Source organism: Colius striatus, chromosome 1 (assembly GCF_028858725.1).
Source record: "Colius striatus isolate bColStr4 chromosome 1, bColStr4.1.hap1, whole genome shotgun sequence".
NCBI lineage: Eukaryota > Metazoa > Chordata > Aves > Coliiformes > Coliidae > Colius > Colius striatus.
Window position 1 is genome coordinate 176,941,140 of NC_084759.1, and position 20,937 is coordinate 176,962,076.

Genomic DNA, 20,937 nt, shown 5'->3' on the forward strand with positions numbered 1-20,937 from the left:
TGCATGCTGGTATATGAAAACACTATTAAAGTGTAAAATTCTTTTAAGTATTCTTTTTGGCCAACAGACAATAAATGCAACCATATGGGAAATCAGGTTGCTGCAGTCACTGATCTAAACTTTTCAATAATATGGTTTACCATTCAAATGAATTTCAGTGCCCACTGGCTTTGCCTTAAGCCTATAGGATGTCTGTGATTTCTAAACATGATACTTGCATCGTTAACATGTAACTATTAAGTCTGATTAGGTAACAAAATTCAGCACTGTCTATAAAATGCAGCTCATGTAGCATACACAAAGATGAAAAATATTTTCATAGATCATACTTTGTATCCTTCAACTGCAGATTCATTTGACATTGCCTTCACGTGATCCCAGGTGATGATGTACCTTGAACCAGATCTTACAGAACTGATAATTCTTGGACGTTGGCTTGGAGCTGAAAAGCAACACATGTATAACGTGAACATAAATGAGATTTCATAAATGTTCAATGATATTTTTTATTAAGACATGTAAAAATGGAAATTAGGCTGATCTTTACATGATTAAGGGATAGTCTCCTTCCTGGAATAAACTACTACAACTCCAGCCAGGCAATTTTGGATGGCTTGCTCAGTGGCTTCTTTGTGGGTTTGCCTTTTTGTATTGCCAGAATGGAAGTGGCCAACATTACCCTTCCCTATGTTGTTGCTGACCATGTATGTGTGCTGGCATGGAACCGTCTTCAGAACTGCCCAGAAATGTGGCTTGAAGCAGATTTATTCATTGAGATTAAGATTTTAATTAACCATTTAAAGGCCTTTCTACAGCATTTAACTCAGTAGAAATCAAAATAGTCCACCAGAGAAGCCATTAACTATATTTCACACAATAAGCTTATAAAAAAGTTCACAAGTGAACCCTGCAGGGGTAAGTTGCACAATACGCTATTTACTACAGAAATATTCAAATTATTTGTATATATTTTTAGCCCACATAAGTGTGTTTTAAATACACAAGATGCATTTATTAATTGAACACTGTTCAGCATATATTAGTCCTAGGTAGCATCGTTAAGTCAGGAGCTGTTCTCAGAAACCTATTATGGCATGTAAATTCGAGGATGTAATTCAGATCACTCACTTTTCAAGGCTGCCCGATCCTGGCTCCCTCTACTGTTGATGAAAATGGCAATTGATCGCATTTTGACCATAAGAATGTAATCCTTCTTGATATCAATTAAGCAGAAAGACAGTGTATAGGTGCCTAAGTAATAGTTGCTCTGAACTGTTCATCATTCAGAATAGCATACCCAGCTTTGGACCCCCTAATGCTTGAAAAGACCTTGGTAAACTGCAGTGAGTTCAGCTCAGGGCCACCGACCTAGTAGGGAGCTGGAGCACTTGCCCTGAAGAAGAGATGGCTTTGGAGAGGACCTAAGAGCTCCCTGTCTGTCCTTGCAGGGAGGTTACTAAGAAGAAGAATCCAGGCTCTTCAGAGTAGTATAGCAGGAGAACAAGTAACAAAAGGCACAAATTTGATTAAAAGAGGCTCAGAAAAAGTCAGGCAGTGGAACAGGTTTCCCAGAGATGTGCAGCCTCTGTCCTTGGAGGTTTTCAAGATACAACTCGATAAAGCCCTCAGCAACCTGATTTCAGCTTCCAGCTGACCCTCCAATGAGTCTATTACCTTAGTCTCCTTGCTTCCTTTTGTAAGATACCTACATTATACACAGCAACAAAAGCAAGTAAGGAGAGCCTTAGTAGAAATTTTCAGGCAAAGAACCAATCATAGAATCATAGAATGGTAGGTTTGGAAGGGAACTTTAGAGATCATCTAGTCCAACCCCCCTGCAAAAGCAGGTCAACCCAGATCAGGTCGCATAGGAATGTGTCCAGGTGGGTCTTGAAGACCTACACAAAGGAAGCATATTGAGTATATGAATAAGAAGCCACAGTGAAAACATGATGGGTATAACACAATAGGCAATAATGAAGTACATGACATTATATTTAACCGTTTACTTACGTGCTTTCCTGGTAATAATATCAATGGTTCTGCTGGGGGGTCCATAGCCTGCACTATTGAAAGCAGAAACATCTACATGGTAGCGAGTATTAGGCTTCAGGTTTTCCAGTTTGGTTGAATATTCTTGATTGCTCACTTGTACCCGCTGTGCAGCTGCTTCTTTATCATGGGCAGCCCAATAACGAATCTGTAAGCAAGCAAATTGAAGGATAATTTAACATATTTAGTCATAAAGAAAGTTTATAAAAATTATGCATGTTGGGAATTTCTGAACTACATACTCTGAGTAACAAGTAAGCTAAAAGAAATCTAACAACAATAGGGTGGAATTCCTTTTATGGGCTGTGATTTTAATCAAGCTGTAATACAGTCATAAAGAAATACAAACAAATTCATAATTTATAATGAAACCTTTTTTCACAGTGGTTTAACTTGTTCTTGGCGAAGTCGTTTGGGAAGTGGATAGGCCTTCAGAGGACCAGACTATTTTCTTCTTCCTGTTTTTTTTGAGTCTTTGACTGAATTTTCATTTCTGTTTTCCTATACTACAATGTGCACTAAACTGCTAACATTTACACAATACTTTGTTTAAAATGTCTTACAAATGTAATATTTTTGTCCTTCTATCTAGGGAATGAGAAGTATCGATTCATGTTCTCTCTATGTGCCGATCCGGATACGTGTACCCAATTGTTTTCCAAAGCTCTTTGTCTGAATTTTTTACATTTTCATAGTACAACAAGACATGTGTCAAAATAAATGAGAAAGAACCTGAAAATGCTTAAACTCTGGGAAAAGCATCAATGTAAGCTTGTAACATCCCAAAATCCAAAGTTAATTAACTCTACATACACATTCTGTGAGGTTTTTTTTGCCAATAAACGGTTCCATTCTAATTACACATTACAAAGCACCACTGTAAGAGAGTAATTCCTACAGAGTGATGCCATTCCATAGGGTCTACCACATACACAGGGTCCTAGTCTGCATGGCCTTGTGAGATGTAAATGAGAGTAAAACATGGTCAGACTCCAGGTTTTGTCTGGTTTACAACTATTTGCATAAGACCGAAATACTGCACTAACCAGAGTAATGAGTGGAAAGCAGTGCCCATTCTGTTTTGGTTTTGAGTGTTTTACTGTCAGCATTTCTGCTAGTCTTCTGCCTGTCTTCATAATGATTTTGGGGTATCCTACATGAGGAACTTGGAAAATTTTTTAGGAAGAGTTTAATGTTGTTGGTAATTTCAGGTTCTAGGAAAAACCTTGCTTTGTAAGATTTGACTGGTGACATCAGGTATCTTGTTACCTAATCTCTGTTCTGCTGACATTAGTCTTCCTTGGAACCTTAATTTAAGGAATAGGTTAGGAGAGCAGATAGTTTCTCAAGGTGTTAGTATCACGATTTTCCTCTTTACAAATGATGCGTACAGCCCTCATTTGGCAAGGCTTTACTTTCCCTTGTTCACATTTAAAATAATATGCTTAATAAAAATATTTCTTTTACTTCAGACCACATACTGTGGCTGAATGAGGAGAGTAGTGGATTTCCCTTCACCTACTTCAGAAGTTTTTGGTCATGGCAACAGTCAATATCACTACACTAAAGTTACTCTCATTTAAGTACAGGAGTCTGTGGTCAATGTTGTCTCAGTCTTGCACACCAGTGTTAGATGTTATTCATACTCTGGTTAGTACAAATGTGAAAGTATCTTAACGGCTTTTCTCACTCTTTCCTAGTGCAGAAAGACTCACATTTTATCTGCAGGCCAAACTGCCTCTGATTTTTAAATAGAGCATGTATACTTGCCTTTGAGCAGGCACAAACAGCTAGCATTTAATTACATAAATGCACATCCTGCACAGTGTTTTGGAAGTTTAATCCACTAGTATCCTAATAATACATTTACTGCAATTTAGGCACTCACACTCTCAAAATTCCCACTAATCAAGGTATCCATTTTACTGAGTCAACAGCCTTTGCCTCAAAATAAGTGAGGAATGTGCACCTAATCCATCCTGCAGCCATCTTGAGAGTAACTTTTCTCCAGCAAGGTGGTGACCTTCACTTGAATGGTTTCAAACAGATGTGGGTCTGAAACAGTCACAAATCATTTGAGCTGAAGGTCTGATTATGATCTTTGAGTAAGTTTTTTTTGCTATAATTAATAAACTGTTGTAGATTAACTGCTGTTGTTGAATGTAACCATCTGTATACCATAAGCTGTTAACTACAAGTAGCTGACTCAAGTGTAGGAGGGTGTGTTCAACAGAAGCTAGAGAATGGCATGTCTGTGTCCCTAAGTTCAAACAAGTTTCTAGCCTGCAGCAAAGGGATGTCTATGAAGTTTTAGGTGGCCAAAAGTTTAATAGACCAATGGTAGCTTTGTTGTTATTAACTGGCCATTGAAGATTAACTAATTCATTTTTAGTTTGTTCTGTTATGTTAATTAAATACCTGCTTTACCTAAAGATGGCTAACACACTTTATGTGACGCTTTTGTTAATCACAGAGCATTTGCTGGAAGCTTTGGAATATCTCCGACTTGCAAAACTTTCTATGATCCTACTGTTCATTTGCACTACAGTGATGCTAAAGGCATAATATAACGAGCAATGATGTAATACACAGCATCAAACACAACAAGTGAGAACAATGGATGAAAATGCAAATTACTTCACTGAGAGTATATTACATTTCAGGCAGAAATAATATAATTCAAAAATTAAACTAGATTTAAATCACAAAAATTATTGTTCTTGGCTGTGATGTTGTGGGCTACTCCTGTAGTGTGTGAGCTGTCACAGACTAAGAATGTTCTTCTTTGCCTCTTCATTTAATATACAGTCACATCTACATATTTGGATCATTGCAACTACTCTTGGAAAAGAAAGAAAAAATGAAGATTGCCCCCTTGAGAGCTAAGAAAAAGTACTGTCTTCCTTAAGCTATCCCTGCATTTCTCTTCTCACTTATTATTCAAGCAATTTAAAAGTCTCTTGAAATAACTGGGAAACTTCTTTCACTCTGTTGCCTCTGTGGAAGTGATATCTAGAATCAAATGCTCCATTGCTTCAAGAAGTCACATTTCCCTACTTTGCTCTTTTACTTAAAAATCTTGGATAACAATCCTGGACAGTCTGCTTTTTCACGGTGATCTGCATTTACCTTGTTAGGATAATGCACAAGTAATGAATCTCCAGGGAACACTGGAGGGTACTTCACTCCAGCTCTAGAGTTTGTTGTAGGAGATAAGCCGAGAGCAATCTGTGGGAAGGAAGGCTTTAGCCATTATGAATTAGTGCTGAAATCCAAGAAAAACACTTTCTTTCATGGTCCTCTCCTTTATTCAAATTTTAGTATATTGAAATAAATCAGAAGTTGTTTCTGTAAGTGTCATGAAACAACAGCTCTCATATTCATTGAACTTTTACATGAGAGACATAGAAGAGATACTTCACTCACATTAAGAAAGAATGCTAATAGCACATTTCAGTAAACAAGGGAAAATGGTGATGAGTAATAATAAATTTGTTTAATAAAACAAACATATCTATGGTATAGAAGTAGAAGGAAATATGGAGAGTGTCTTTGGTAGCGCATGTACTGAAGAGCTGTGGCTTTTAGCAGACTGTTGTAAGAACTCATAAATCTTAAATTCTCTATATGGATAGAGACAGTTTTCTTATTTTATCTCTTCTTTAAGTGTGAGCTGAGGATACTCCTCTGTAAGGGCAAAATGTATCAGCTCACACTCATCACCATGAGGGCAGTCATCCTGACAGTATGCATTAGTGTCAAAATCTGACTCCTCCTGGTGTGAAAAGCATTGTGTCACAGGTGAAATACCTTCAGGTACTTTGCTCAGGGCACTCCCACCTCTTAAACCCTAGCATTGAATAGGTTAATTATTCAATTTTCAGGTTCTAATTAAGACAAAAAATGAAACGAAGAAGGTGTCCTGGTGAATGTGGGATTTTGCTAACCCGTGTTACAGCTGAGCAGTAATGAAAAAAAAAAAAGGACTATTTCTTGATGCCAACAGGGACACAGAATTCCAGACATATTAAGTGAAATTTCATAATGTAATTTGGGTGCTCTTTTCCCCTAAACTTGTATTGTAACTTCAGAAAAGCTATCTGTGGCCTTGACCTTCCAAAAGAGGTCAATTTTTGTCCTGTCCTACGGCTTCTTCAGGACTGAGATCTGGTCTTCAGAAGCATAGAACTTCTGTTTGCCCTCAGTGCAGATGCACAGGTTTGCCCTTTGCTGCCTTTGCCTCTACTAGAATGAGGCTGGTGATTGCTCTAGAGAAAAAGATCTCAAAATTAATACCTTACTGAGCTATGTGGGGCAGTAATTCATGCCTATCAGCCTGTTTATTGTGTAGCTAAATGGGAACCTTTTCCCACAGTCTGGATAACTAGAAGATTACTTCAGAAAAAGACCAAAAAAGAGGATAAATTGATACTGTAATGTCAATCCTCACTATACATTTTCAAGTCACACAGTTCACACTTGGTTTGTGGAAGTGCAGTACTGGATGAAGTTACACTCTACCTATCAAAATAAGGCCACAGTCCACACATCTATATTCTGTGTAACAGAGTTCTCCATCCATCTCCATGGTATCCTATGTTTCTTCAGAAAAGTAGTCATTCTCTTTCCATCCCAAAGATCCTGCTTTCCAATCTTTATTTCTTTTGCTCTATTTATTGCTCTGTGCATTGTGTTTTTTCCTGCTGAATCCTTTCCCCTCCCTTCTTCCCCTGACACCAACTCAGCTGGTTTTATATAAAATAAAGTAAAATTAAAAAAAAAAAACAACAACAAATCAGCCAAAAGTGGGTTGTCTATGGGGATTATCTCCCACCATGCTCTTCCCTTTTCCATTTATCCTTACCTCTCCAGCCTTCCTTCCCTATTACAACTCTCATCTCCATTGCATCGCTACTGTACTCCCAGTCTCTCCCAGCAGTGCTTGTTGCTGCTCTCTCCACCTCTCCCAGTTCACAGCATGGGCTTGCTGAGTGTCTGTTCTGGTTATTCAGGGTGTGCAGGCTTTGTGCCCACTTTCTCTGTCCAGCTCCAGAGTGCAACACTGCTACATGGCTGGCTGGCTCGAGCTCACAGATCTTGACAGTCCACTCACATCTCAGTCACAACCATGAATTTGTCTATCCTATCCTAGTTGCACAATCCCAGTGAAATACCACAATAATGAGCTGCTTTAGTATATTAGGAATTGCCGTTGATGTCAATATCTTCATTTCAAACCCCAGTGTCCTCTGCTTGTAATTTAAAAACTTTATGTGTGTGCTGTGTAGAATCACACTCTGTTATACTGGATTTTAGTCCCTCTGTCTGTGGGATTTGTAGGTGAACTATATTAATAACTGCTAATAAATGATGGTTTAATGAGCTATGGGTTAGTTGCAATTTCATATCCGTGTTGACAATGACACCTAAAACTTAATTTCAATCTGTTTTGAGGAGGTAGAGATAGGCACTCAGTTCCACAACATAGGCAAGTACAGTTGTTGATATGTTTTAGTAATGAGGCACATAGCACCAAAAAAAAAAATTCTTTCTCGGGATGTGAAATCTGTACAGCAAGCAACAACTAAAGAGAACTTAACCCTAAGAGAGAATGATAAAGTAGGAATTACTCTTGAATTTAACTACTGAAATTAAATGAGAAGATGCATAATATCACCTTTAAAACTCACCTGATATCCTTCCACAGATTTATCAGAAACATGGTGCCAAGAAACAGACATTTCAGAAGATGACAAGACTTTTACACTCACATCCGTAGGTATTTCAGTTGGAGCTGGAAGATGAAACAAACACACGTTAAATATCCGGTCTCATCCAGTGATGCTGTTACACTCCCTTACAGTGGCTCTTCTCACTTCAATATTTTATATTATTTACTTTGTAACTGGGAGCCAAGTGTGTCAATCTTTAATCTGGTTTTATGAGTAATTTGTAGATTCAGTGATGATCTGTATGGGAAAGTGACTCTACAAAAACAAGGCAATGATCCTATTATTTGGCTCAGACTACGTATTTTTATGCTTCAACAGATTCCATGCTGACATTTGTGTAAACTAAAACCAGGCTTTGATAAACAGAATGAAGCATTCCATGATCTTTTACTAAATTGGGCAGTAGCTCACAGATTATATACATCAGATTTTTCAAGCTAGTTACAGAAAAATTCATACGTATGAGATTTAGCCATGATGATACAAAGGTTTTATGAGACCAGGTATTAGATATAGAACTGTCCAGTGGCACACATAAACTTGAAATCATCCAGGAGCATCCTTCTACCAGGCATACATCACGTAGTTCATTTTGTTTGTGTTCTCAGTTCTGGACAGCAGCCAACACAGAATACAGGCCATTATAATATGATACACTTCTATTCAGGGCTTAGAATATTAAGTTCAGCTTTCATTATGAGAAGCTGTTAATTTCACTGCTGCTTGCATTTTAAGTAAGTTGAGGAATTTTAAAAGGAATAAACTTAGCAATGTCTACAAAAGAGAAAGTTGTCCAAGCTAAGAACAGTTCCTTGTCGCGAATCTTTTGAAACAAGTTGCAACAGACAGGCACGGCAGCCCTAGCTTAGCAAAGCTTTCATATGCTTAATCTTCCAACTGGGCATCCAGTCAACTATGCATCAAAACAGCCACTGCTAAGAAAAAAATCAGTTATATCTCTCATGAAAAGTATCCTAGGTAACAAAATAATCTTATATGCAAAGTTACCTTTTGTAATTGTCTTTCAATGACTGTTAATAATGCAAATGTATAATTAAGAAAATGATACATTATTGCAAAATTGTTTTCACAATGACAGGAATTTAGATAAGCAAGAGACCCGTACAGTCATTGCTAGCAACCATTACTCACTACTAGCAATGGCAGGTATGACTAGTAGTTGTCAGATATGGAACTTGGCTTAAAACACATGGGAATACAGAAATTCCCCAGTCACTGAAGTGAACAGAGATGCCCACAGTTATAACTAGTCATACACAGATAGATCACAAAACACACAGGTTAGTGGAAGTCCTGTCATTATATTTATGGATGTATGTATGCATATTCATACCTATCTGTATGAACTACTGTATGACCACGTTGCTTTAAAGTTCACTAATACCTTTGAGAAGTTGTGTTGTCTGATGATAGTATCATCACTTGCTGATTCCGAGGTATGGGAGTACAGCTGGAATAGCTGTGATCCATCCCATCTATTCTCAAATAACCATCAGATTCTTCTTCATTGCATCAGTGCCAAAATCTTTCCTATTGAGAAGTTCCAACTGCCAGGGATTTTGCTGATACAATACTCTTAAACAATATTTCATCTGGTTATGATTGTTTATGAGATCCAAATAATTTATATTCCTATTTGGCATATATGTTCTATAAATATTTTGCAGTCTCCCCTGCGCCAGTAAGATGACTGCTAATTCAGTAATACTATCAATAAAGAAACAATCACATGGGCCTCACAATATGTTCTCTTAAGTGAAAAGAATGGTCATCATACCATTATCTTCTAAGTATAAGGATAAAAAGTTAAGGCTGGAAGCTGGTAAGACTGCAGGTACAGAGGTGACTTTGTACAAGTCCTGATGATGCTAGCAGAAAACTCTGCAGAGCGATGGTCTTTGAAAGAACTTCCATTAAACCTACTGGAAAAAATCCTTTTAACCTGCCCTGTAGTTCCTGGATATGATATGGTAGCAGTCAGGGCCATAGCACTGAACAGGAGCTGAGTACTACCCGTAAGGTCTGGAGCACTGTGAATCAGTTTTGGTGACTCTTGTGCTTGAAATCAAAGAAAAAAAAGTAGATTCACTGAGCTTCTCTTCCTTTTGCTGCCTGCAACTGGTGTGATTTAAACCATAAGTGTTTCTATCAAGTGTCTGGACTTTGTTAAAGTCTATGTTGGAATATCAGCAGCCACTGAAGTGACTTCTTTATCTGGAAGCTGGCACTATGGCACATTTGCTTTTCCTCTGTCTTTTGGAGCTTCTAGGCTCTGTCACATCTCTGAATTTAGAGCATTATACAAACATACTGCCATCTCTGACATGGTTAGTATAATCCTAACATAAACATGTGGGAACTAATCGGTCAGCTGTTGATAATGCCTCTGAGAAAGGATGGATACTGAAATGTTATTTGGCAGATATGCCTTCTGTTGCACCATAATGCATTTACACAATTGCAAAACCAACTATTCTGCTGCTGAGGCAGCTGTTGAAGACGATATTCTAAGGTATGCTTTTCTGAGAAAAAGCATTAGAATTAACCTCTTCAGATAGCTAAGTGTTGCTAGCTTGAATTCTGAATTATTGCCAGAAACAAAAGGACTATTTTATCTTTGCTCTGTCTGTGGGTTCCCGTTCGTGCTAAGGGAAATCATGAACATAAATCTCCCTTAAAATACAGAGTAAAAACAGAGTTGGAAGTGTGAGAATGTGACCTTGTTACCATTTCCCTCCTCTTAGCTCTTTGGTCTGGATCTATTGACTTTGTGAAGGAGATTCTCCTCTATGGAAAGAAAAATATGGGTGATTCTTTGAGTTTCTGGCATTAATTAACAAACCACATATTTTAAAACAGCCTTGTGTGATTATGTTGCAATTAGGATGTTGTATATACTTCCTCTGATTTAAAGGAAACCTTCTTCTAGGACTTTCACTCTCCTGCTAAGTTTGGAAATGTCATTTAAACTTCAGTCCTAAAGATCACAGCATGTGAAATACCTCCAGTAAGGATTTAGACAAAGTTTTTAGTGAAATATCAAAGAGGTTTCCATTAAATTATTCATTTAATAGCTCCAACATCCTAATCAGAATAAAGACTGTGGCAGGGATAATTTAGTCCAAACATGCTAGAAATGTAAACAGACAAAACTGAACTCACAATTCTGGGCTAAATTCTGATATTGAGCTACAAGAATAATAGGCTTTAGTGTGGCCTCTTAAGAAGAAAAAAACTACATATGTCAAACACACGCACAAAGATCACAGAGACATTGCTGCATAACGATGTAATCGTTTTAGGGGACCAATATGAAGATCAGAATGAATGTTTCTAAATTCTTGAATCTTTTAACAAGCTCTGTGGGGAATCTCAAAAGATTCTGCATATTGCTTACTGCCCAAAAGTACCTCCAAGTGCTTGGCATCACAGAGAAAGCAGAGTCTGAAGTTGTTTACTCAGAACAACTGCAAGTGTTTTGTGTGAGCAACATACACCCTCCGTGCTGAAGGTGTATGTTGCTATATGATCAGTGTCAAGGACCAGGGTCTCTTTACTGATGTTAGTAGTGCTCATCTGAATCCTCGGTGTAAAATTTATCTGGAATCTTTACTCACCATCTTGTGCTGAATAAATGACAGCAGTGAGACTGAATGGTCCATCCCCTTTGTTGTTAAAAGCTTTCACTTTTACTTGATATTGCGTTGAAGGTGGCATTGATTCATCCTTATGGACATACCGGCCAATTTCAGGATTAGTAACTGTAACTCTTCTCCATTCTTTCTCACCAAATGGCTTGAAAGCCACTATATAACCAAAGTTATTGCCATAGTGGTATTCTCTTGACAAAGGCTAAAGAGGTAAAAGATAAAATATTAATTTTTATGGGTAACTAAACAAATGGATCTCTAATGAGAAAAAAATAAGACAGTATCGACATGTGTGTTGTAAAACACTGAAGTTCCACTTCCTCCTGGTTTGCTTCTACAGTTTGCTCCTATCCCCTTTAAAAATACACCATCTCCATTATGCAGATATGCAGCAATACTGTATTTGCTACTACACCATTTTATGACCTTGTTCCTCATTCAAACTCCATGCAAGACATTCCATCTCTTCTACAGAAACCAAGAGTGATTAGGTACCAAAACTATCATCTGTACCTATCAAAAAAGGCTTTCTGAAGGAGTGACAGTGGCTATGTTATACAGACACGTTATACAAGTATATACGTCTAGATGTGACACTAACCACAAGCCATTAGGAAACTTTAACTGTAAGTCTGCTATGAAAAAAGAACTGCAATAAGATATCTATTTTATGTGCTTATTTTTTTATCAGGCTGAGTGAACCTATTCAATGAAGTATGCCTTGTTTTCTACCTCAGGTCTGACTGGACAACAGGTGAAAATTGGATAACTGGTTTCCCAGAAAAACTAACATACCTTCATGTACTTAAGTCAAAATTCATAGGCAAACTCTCAAAAAGTAGATTTCATGGACTGAGTCACCTTCCATTGCTTGTCTTCTGAACCTATTATTGTAGTAGCTGCTTAAAATAAACCAGAATCTTACCCCATATGCCCCATAGGTAAGCAGCCTGGATGTGGCCCTAGTCTCAGAATCGTTTTCATCCAGAGCAAACTTTAGAAAGCCAGGACTGGAATGGAAATCTATATTCTGGAAGGTCTCGAGTAAAATGTTGAAAGCAGCTTGCCATCCAATAGCTGCACATAATAATTAGGTATAAGTAGTTGCACAGTTTGTAGTATCCATTAAAAACTTTGAAAAACAAAATGGAAGAGGGAATGAAAAACAAGGCAAAATGAGGAAGAATGGGCATGCGACTCCTAGCTCTCTTTCTCAGCTCTTCTTTCAAAACAAGACTCAGAAGAGCTTTGATTGCATCTCTATCTCATTCAACTTGGGCTTACGAATCACAGAAAAAGCTGAAAGGAGGTTTGCAGCAACACGTGAACCTGCCATACATTTTGCTCTGCTCAAGACGATTTTGAGTAGCATATGCAAATATCAAGACATCTGGGGAATCAATATACACCTTTATAGACAGATAAAGCCTCTACAGCCTTGCAGATATATCATGTCAGACAAGCTCCATAAATGTAACGCCTCTATTCAAAAGTACTTGCTAGACATAGTACGGAAGATTCTTGGGAAGTAAATATTTGAAGTCATGTTTAATTTGTCTGACTAAATGAGCTACTCATTACAGAACAGACGTAAAAAGCATGACATTAGGTAAGAGAAAGAATTGGAATATAAATCTATTTGGATGTACAGGGAAGACTGAAATGATCTTGTACTTCAGATCTTGCATTAGTCATTATTCTGCTGGTTATAATTTGCTCTTGTTTGGTTATTTTTTTTAGTTTGGTAACAGCCAAGTTTTCACCATACTGAAAATGTCGCGAGTATGGGTCTCTAAATGCAATATAAGAAGTAGCTCTGTAGTTTGATTTGGTTTTCATGAGTTTTTTTTGTAAGACAGAATTTGTGAAGAAATAATGAAATACTCTAGGTCTTGTGCAACTGTCCATTGCATGTTTTCCTATTTGATTTTTTTCTTCTTCAGAAATAAATAAAGATCAGAATCAAATCAATTATGATACATCTATTTTCTAACTTATTGTTAGTGGAACTAAGAAAGAACCTTTTCACTATATTTTAACAGAAGTGTGAATGTTCCTTTTTCAGAAGCCTATAATTTTTTTCTTAGGGTTCAATTCATTGCTAAAGTATTTAGGAAGACTAAATAAACATTTTGAACTGAAATAAAAACAAACCAAACCCAAACAGAAAACAAAACAGAAAAGGCTGACTATTTCTCTGTCATACTTGAGAAGTCTTCAGACGAGGTATGATCAACCTTAAGTACAAAAAGAAGAAAATACACATATGGGTTAAAATTTGTACATTCATAAGGGGGACCCCTATGCAACAATGACAAAGTTGCTGTTGAAATTATGTCATCTTTGCATTACTTTCCTCGAGAAAAAGCCATTTTTACAGAGGTAAAGAAGCTGCTACATCTGAAACTATTTCCTAAATGACACAAGTGGTGTACCTGTGCCTTATGTGCCTCATAGACTTATGAAGGTGATGAGAGAGGTCAGTATCAAGATAAATTTGGTAAATTCTTCAAACATAATATTTGTCTTTCTTTGACAGACAGAGGCAATGCTTCTGTAACACTGATTTTGCTGGATACTCACAGGCTCTGATATGCATCAGATAGACTTTTTTTTTTTCTTTATTTCTCCTCCCTAGCTTTCCCAAATACCCTTTAGAAGCCTTTAACTCTCTCTTCAGTGTAACTTAACCCAACTCCTAACCCTACACAACAACTTTGCTTATAAATTCTTATTCTCTCTTATTCCGAGTTTTGTTTTCTTCCTATCTTCTTGTCTCTTTTCCCTTCTTCTCTGTTTTCAGAAGCATTTTTTTCCCCCCACACTAAAGATAAATTCTAAACCCAACTGCTTTAATACTGGAATGAAGGTAAAACACTATGGACTGGATATTTATGGTAAAGAGACATGAAACTTTCCAAAGACTTCACTTACTGAAAAGATTTTCTGATTACATTGCATTAAAAAAAATAATCTGATTAACATTTTATTTCTGTCTTTTTCCCTTTTCTTTACTTTGCTTAACACATAATCATTAAAGAAAAAAATCATGGCTTGGAGGAAAAGAAAAACATCATCATTATGTGAGCATCAATGAATGGCTAAATAGTGGTATGTGTGGTATGAGGCAACATTGCTTTGTGCTACCAGTCACATTAGCATAAAATAAAGCTTATAAAATGTCAGTATCAAAGAATTTCCTTAAAACTGCAGTTCATAATTATGACTGACTTGTTTATAGAATGGCAATGTATCTTTTTTTTTTTTTTTAAATACAGCCTGTAAATCTGTGCAGCACATGTTATACTTGAGTTGTAGGAAGCAAATCTGCGTGCTTATCAGTTTGTAACTTAAAAGCTTGCAAGAAAGATACATTTTGCAGAACTTTCAAATGCAGTTACATCGATGCATTATCATAGTCAATATGTGCTTGAATCTCTTTGAAAAATACATAGATAATGTTTTAGATCATATTTTAGATGATATTTCCAATACATAGGCATCCAAAATACTATCTTCCTTATTCCTTTTAATGTATTTTTACAAGAAAAGTCTGAAAAAACTATACGTTGTGTATAAACCCTGCTCCCAAAGGTGAGAGCCCTGCTCCAAAATAGTGAGAAATCATCCATGGGTTTCAGGGGTAGCAAGATGAGTCACAAGAAATATGGGTTTCATGCCATATCAGCGTAATACCTACCATCCATGTGATTGTCAGTTCTCGATTGCTTCCACCCCCTCCTCCAACATCAGAAGGAGCCACATTAGGAGCTAGAAAAATAGAATAGAGGACAATGACTACAAAGTATACGTTCAGTAAAGATATCACTATTTACTTTTTTTTACCAGCAGGGCCAATGAGCACACATGGCACACAAAATAATCACAGTCTATAAGAGCTGTGAGAGTCTGTGGGCCTGACAAGCCTAATGCATAGCTACTGCTACAGGAAACATGCCAGTTCTAATGACAGCTGACAATCAATCATTTTTGTTTTTAGCCACATTCTCTGCAAATATTTAACTGAATATTCAGAAATGGAACACTCCTTATAGATCTTAAGAGAATCACTGTATACTATTCTTATGCTTCCTCAGATGTTGTTATGCCAAGGGTTTGAGCACCTAGGACTTGCACATATATTTACCTTAACAGACTATGACTAGTTCCATCTACTTCAACGGATTTACACTCAATGTGTAATGTTAAACCCATATCTCTGAAACACTGGCATCCTAATCCTTTTCCAGATTAGTGGTACAACTTCAATAGGATATTCAAATGGGCTGATGTTCAGAAGCAAAGTTGCCATAGTATTTAGTAATTTCCTAATTGCATTTTACACTGATATTCCATGTAATGGAATAAAATCTGTTGATCTACCATTAGCATACAGCTGAGTGGTAAAGCAGGATACTCTCATGGACTCTGTTACAAATCATTCCTATATTCTCAGTTCTGTGAGACTTCGCACTAACTGTGATTCTATTGTCATCCTCTCTGGTGTTTGTGTATTTATTTGCTATTACTCAATATTAAGGACACACAAATTACCATTGGAAAGGATGACCTACCTATAGTGCATTAAATATGCCCCAGGTGATCATGAATTAGCTACATGCCCTATCTACATGAGCATATTCTTAGTGTTAAAAATTCTATATATGATCAGGCATTTTCTCCATTAATCAGTGAATGTCACAAAACAGTAAGAGGATAGTTCCTAAGCACTGTACTACTATTTAACATGTTTTCTGAGGCCTTCTCTGAGGGTCAGCCGAGGAGAAACATAAAGCAGAAAAGAAAAAATGTTTTCAGAAAGGATTAAAAAATGTAGCAATGAATTTGAAATGGAGCTCAGCATTCAGTGGATGGTTTGCATTATTTATTTCTGGCCTCTCAGAAAACAAATTAGTGGAGAATGAGACTAAACATATATATCATGACAACTCCAGAGGAAGCTTTTGCCAGAGTTATCAGCCTGTTCCCTGACATTGTTATTACTGAAATACTTACCAGTCACACTATCTATTATAAGCATATAACTTCAATCCTAAGTTAGAAGCAGACGTTTGCTAGAATGCTTAAATGCTCAAAGAATATAAACAGTTTGGCAAGGAAAAGAAAAAAGACTGTCTTAAAAGCCACTCTTTTCAAGAGAATCTCCCTAATCTCTCAACCATTAATCACAGTTTTCTTCTATTAAGATCACGTTACTAATTCAGGCAGCTCTATGTAGACAATTACTCAAATGCATCCAGAAACTAAAATGCACAAAAACAGACTTTAATCAATTGAATTTCAAGAAGTCACTGTGAAATGTGTTCTTGATGAAACAAGTATAATTCACTAAAATGTAAAACCAGAGCACACATTCTTAGCATGCTAATAAAAATGTTACTGAAATTATGGTTGTCTACAAGATAACCTTCAAAATTGAAAAAGACACTGATAACGTTTGAGTTTAATAGACATTAGTTGTTATTCATACAATACAAGAAAGACACAGCACTGTTTGTTGCTTTTGAACACAGACCAAAAGTTAAAAATAACTACAATCTGTGGATATGGGTTGTTTATGGAATATTTACCTTCTTCAGATTTACATGAAAATGCACACACTGTACTGGTTCCATAGTATCCTGAAAGCTGACAACTCCTATTGTTGCCACTCATAACAAATTCCATCTCCTGGCAGATAATGCACTTGAGCACAGAAGTTCATATGCAAACTCACTGATTTATATCCTATTTCGGCATGACAATAAACACTGCCTGATGCCTAGGAAGGCTACATTAACATTTTGCTTTGTTTCACATGTCTCATGGTCTGCCATTAACGACAATGGTGCTGTGCATGGGGAATCAGACAACAGACTGAACAAACTATCTCTTGCGAAAGCATAGCATCCTGCTACAAAACCAGAGGATATGCCATTTTGGGGAGGCTACAACAAATAACATTAACTTGGCATACTGCAAACTGCAGGATGCTGCCACTATTCCATCTGTGAGCATTATTTTCCCTCCCTTTCTGCCTCTTCTCTGACATTTCAAAAATATCCATTGTCCAGGAACTCCAAGAAGCACATGTAAATTTCTCATTTCGATTCCTAGGCCTTCATATACAACTGTATGATGCTAATTATCAATTTTATAGGCAGTAATTTGTTTTTACTTCAGTATTAAAGTTTTGTGGCTTTTACTTCCCTGTTAAGATTAATTTAACCAACCTGTATTTCCTGTCTCTGTAAGCAACAACATTTTTAACGGACAAAATATGGGGATGTTTTTAATAAATGTATTGAAATTTACAATGCAAATACATTTTCTTTCAAAAATACTATCTAATCAAAGCAATGAGCTAGCAGGTGTAATGGCAAACATTAATTTTTATACTTTGGTTTTGCATTTTTTGTTTCAAATCTTGAGCTATAGTACTACAACTGTAAATATACACAGGTCCTAATATGTGTTAAGCGGGATGTAGTCTTTGCTGGATTCAATTTTGCAGTGATACATTACATCCAAGAGCTCTGCTGTTATCTCCTTTGTACAGTCAAACCAGACTGCCTTATCTTGAATACTAACATCTAATTCCTCAGTTTGGAGAATTCATTATAAGAGAGATGTGCCTGAGCCTAAAGGATATCCTTAAATATGCTCTGAGATTTTAACACTGAACAATTAGCTTGATAAGGGCATATGCTGTGTCGGATAATGTCACATCTTTGACATAGAATAAGAGGATACAAGCCCAAACCTTCAATCACAGTAAAATGCCATTAACCAGTATAACACACATCCTGTTATATATTCCTTAATTAGAAACAAACCAAACAGCAAATGGACATTTTCCTTGTTAAACTCATGCATGTTTTTTCCTAAGTCCTTTACTCTCATCCCAAGCAAGTGCATGCATTCATACACATACAACCTGACTGCCAGATACAGTGAGGGATCTCTGAAAAATACAATATGAGTCAGTTTCCGCCATGGAGGTAAATTTGCTGTTTGTAAGACCATGTTTTTTTCCTGTCTACTTTGATGCTACCACACCTGGAAAGTCTGGTATTTGCTTACTGAAGTCTATAGTAGTGGGTGGCTGTATTTTCTAGACTTGCATCTTATAAATAAACAATAAACCTCCAAATAAAACTCCCCCTAAATTAAAAAAAATATCAATAAAAATGTGACAATTAAGAAATACATTAAAAAGAGACAATTCTGTTTACGTACGGGCGCCTTCGGTTCTAATTCTCTGTGATGGCATACTGGGTTCTCCTGTCCCCAACGTGTTTGTTGCTATTATTCGGAACTCATATTCCATCCATGGAATTAAATCAATCACTGTAGCAGATTCCATATTTCCTTCAATATCTGATGGTTCTAAAAAACAAATGAGAATTGCTTTAGAAAACAGCATTTTTACAAGAAGGTCAGCCAACAACATGGTTGATTTCAGCAAACTACCACCATTCTGCAGTCACATGTAACCAACTGAAGGAAATCTGATGTTATACGTTGGGAATATCACATTTTACAGAGAGTACTCACAGCAGTGACTGGGAATTTGGAAACTATGACACTATCTTGGATAAACACTTATAGACTTGTAAGTTTTAACCAGGTGTGAACTAGCAAAAAAGTACATGTAGTTATGAAGTATCCTTACTAATTACATACTGTAGCTGTAGAAGAGACAAATGTAATGAGGAATCTGGAATGCAAAATAATAAAGATTCATGATAGACAAAGGCTAGATGTGCAAATGCAGGGTTCGATCAATTGACAATGAGTGGTTTATAAAATGGGGTCATATTTTGATGCACCTTCTTAGTGGGCATGTTAAAACTTGCTATCCATTTCTGATCCAGTGAAGGTAATTGCTCCTCTAATCCCTGTGAAAGACTTGTTATTGTAAAGGTGAGTTTCTTTACAACAAATAAAATGCTTAACTTATGACTCTGTCTGCAATTCGCAGACAACAGCGGTTCTTTCTGTAGCCAACAACAGAAGGACAGAGGATTTTCATTTATTCTATGGGACAATATTTTTTTGTCATATTAGAGTTTTTGGTTTACAGGGAGGCAAGAAATGAGATATTCTGCATGGGAAAGGCAGTTGATTTGGAATTAAAATATTAACCCAATGGCTGCAAAAATAAACTCTGGATGGTGATACGACTTTAAGTAATAATCATTAAATTTGCCATTCCAAAGTGAGGCCCTGAAGGAGAAAGGAAAAGACTTTCCATTTTCTTTCCATCTGCCCACCACTCTTTGTCATCCTTGCTCAAAATTATTTTTCTGTCCAGTCAGCAGAGCCACTGCAAACCTCCTATGGCATCCAAGCTGTGATATAAATTTGGAATTCTTTTTCCTGGGCTACTTTTAATCTCTTCATTTTATTTTTTTGTGCTACAAATTCCAAGAATAATTCTGAACACTCAACATGATGAGAATCTGTTCCTCTTGACTGGAAAGAGCAACATAAATGTAAACAACTTATGACATAACCCATTCATACATATTTCCATACTGTGAAGTTGAATACACTTATTTCATAAAACACACTCAATATTATGCAACCTGAGATGAATGATTTGGTTTGGGAATAATGATAGTAGTGATAATAACAATAATATTTCCAAAGGGCAGTGCCAAAGTATATTCCTCTCTTCCACACATTGAAAATTAGCAGTATTAAATGATAGCCTAAACATTGATGACAGATCAATTTGGACTGTTCATCATGCTTCTTTCATATGAAAGTGAACACTAAGCCAGACTGGGAGGAGTCCAGAAACTAAGCAAAAGCTTGCACTGGTGCCAGTGGTTACTATGATGATTTTACCTACTTTTTGCAGGAATCATCTCTTAATCAAAGTTACTCATTCTGTTCAAGTAAAAAAGCTCTGATTTTGAAAACACCATAATAGTTCATGTCAACTTTTTGGAAATGAATAATTTACATCTTTTTTGCTAGCTTCTTAAAAAAGGCATTCAACAATCTAGATTACTCCCTGTCCCACACAAGGTGTGAATCTCACTCAACACGCTACAGGATACGACTCAGTCATTGAGACATGCAGTCAGACGTTATCACGTTAATTCCGTGAAGCAGAGAAGTGCATCACATCATGCCTATAGCAATGCAAATACAGAAGCTTCCTGAAAAATGAGAAAGGTGGTTCAAGTGTTTGCTCTGAACCAGACAGAGTGAAGATCTAAATTCAACACTTGTATCTCCTACACATGTTTTTAGTTCCAGTAACAGCACAAAAGGAAGCAGTATCACAGCTGCTATCTCCTAAAGCTTCCCATAACTCTGTTTCTTCCCAATTGCTTAAAAAAAAAGAAAAAAAGAGAAATAATAGGAAATAAAATTCATCCTGACAAAAGTGGAGGCTGATCCTTCCACCTGTGTATATTGTTACTAAAGCAAATCAAGAGTTCTTTGAACAGCTCTAATTTCTACAT

The 20,937-nt window shown here is 36.7% G+C and overlaps 1 protein-coding gene across 1 annotated transcript in view; it reads right to left on the minus strand.

Moving 5' to 3' along the window:
* The window catches only part of CNTN1 (contactin 1), a 138,731-nt gene that overhangs the window by 20,282 nt on the left and 97,512 nt on the right, over nucleotides 1–20,937 (minus strand). Inside the window, exons 16-21 of the mRNA XM_062020482.1 lie at nucleotides 18,695–18,844; nucleotides 15,156–15,226; nucleotides 11,423–11,657; nucleotides 7,743–7,846; nucleotides 2,014–2,200; nucleotides 330–442 (exon numbers count right to left, since the gene is read on the minus strand). Of these exons, the coding sequence (XP_061876466.1) occupies nucleotides 330–442; nucleotides 2,014–2,200; nucleotides 7,743–7,846; nucleotides 11,423–11,657; nucleotides 15,156–15,226; nucleotides 18,695–18,844 (860 nt within the window). The remainder of the gene's footprint in view (nucleotides 1–329; nucleotides 443–2,013; nucleotides 2,201–7,742; nucleotides 7,847–11,422; nucleotides 11,658–15,155; nucleotides 15,227–18,694; nucleotides 18,845–20,937) is intronic.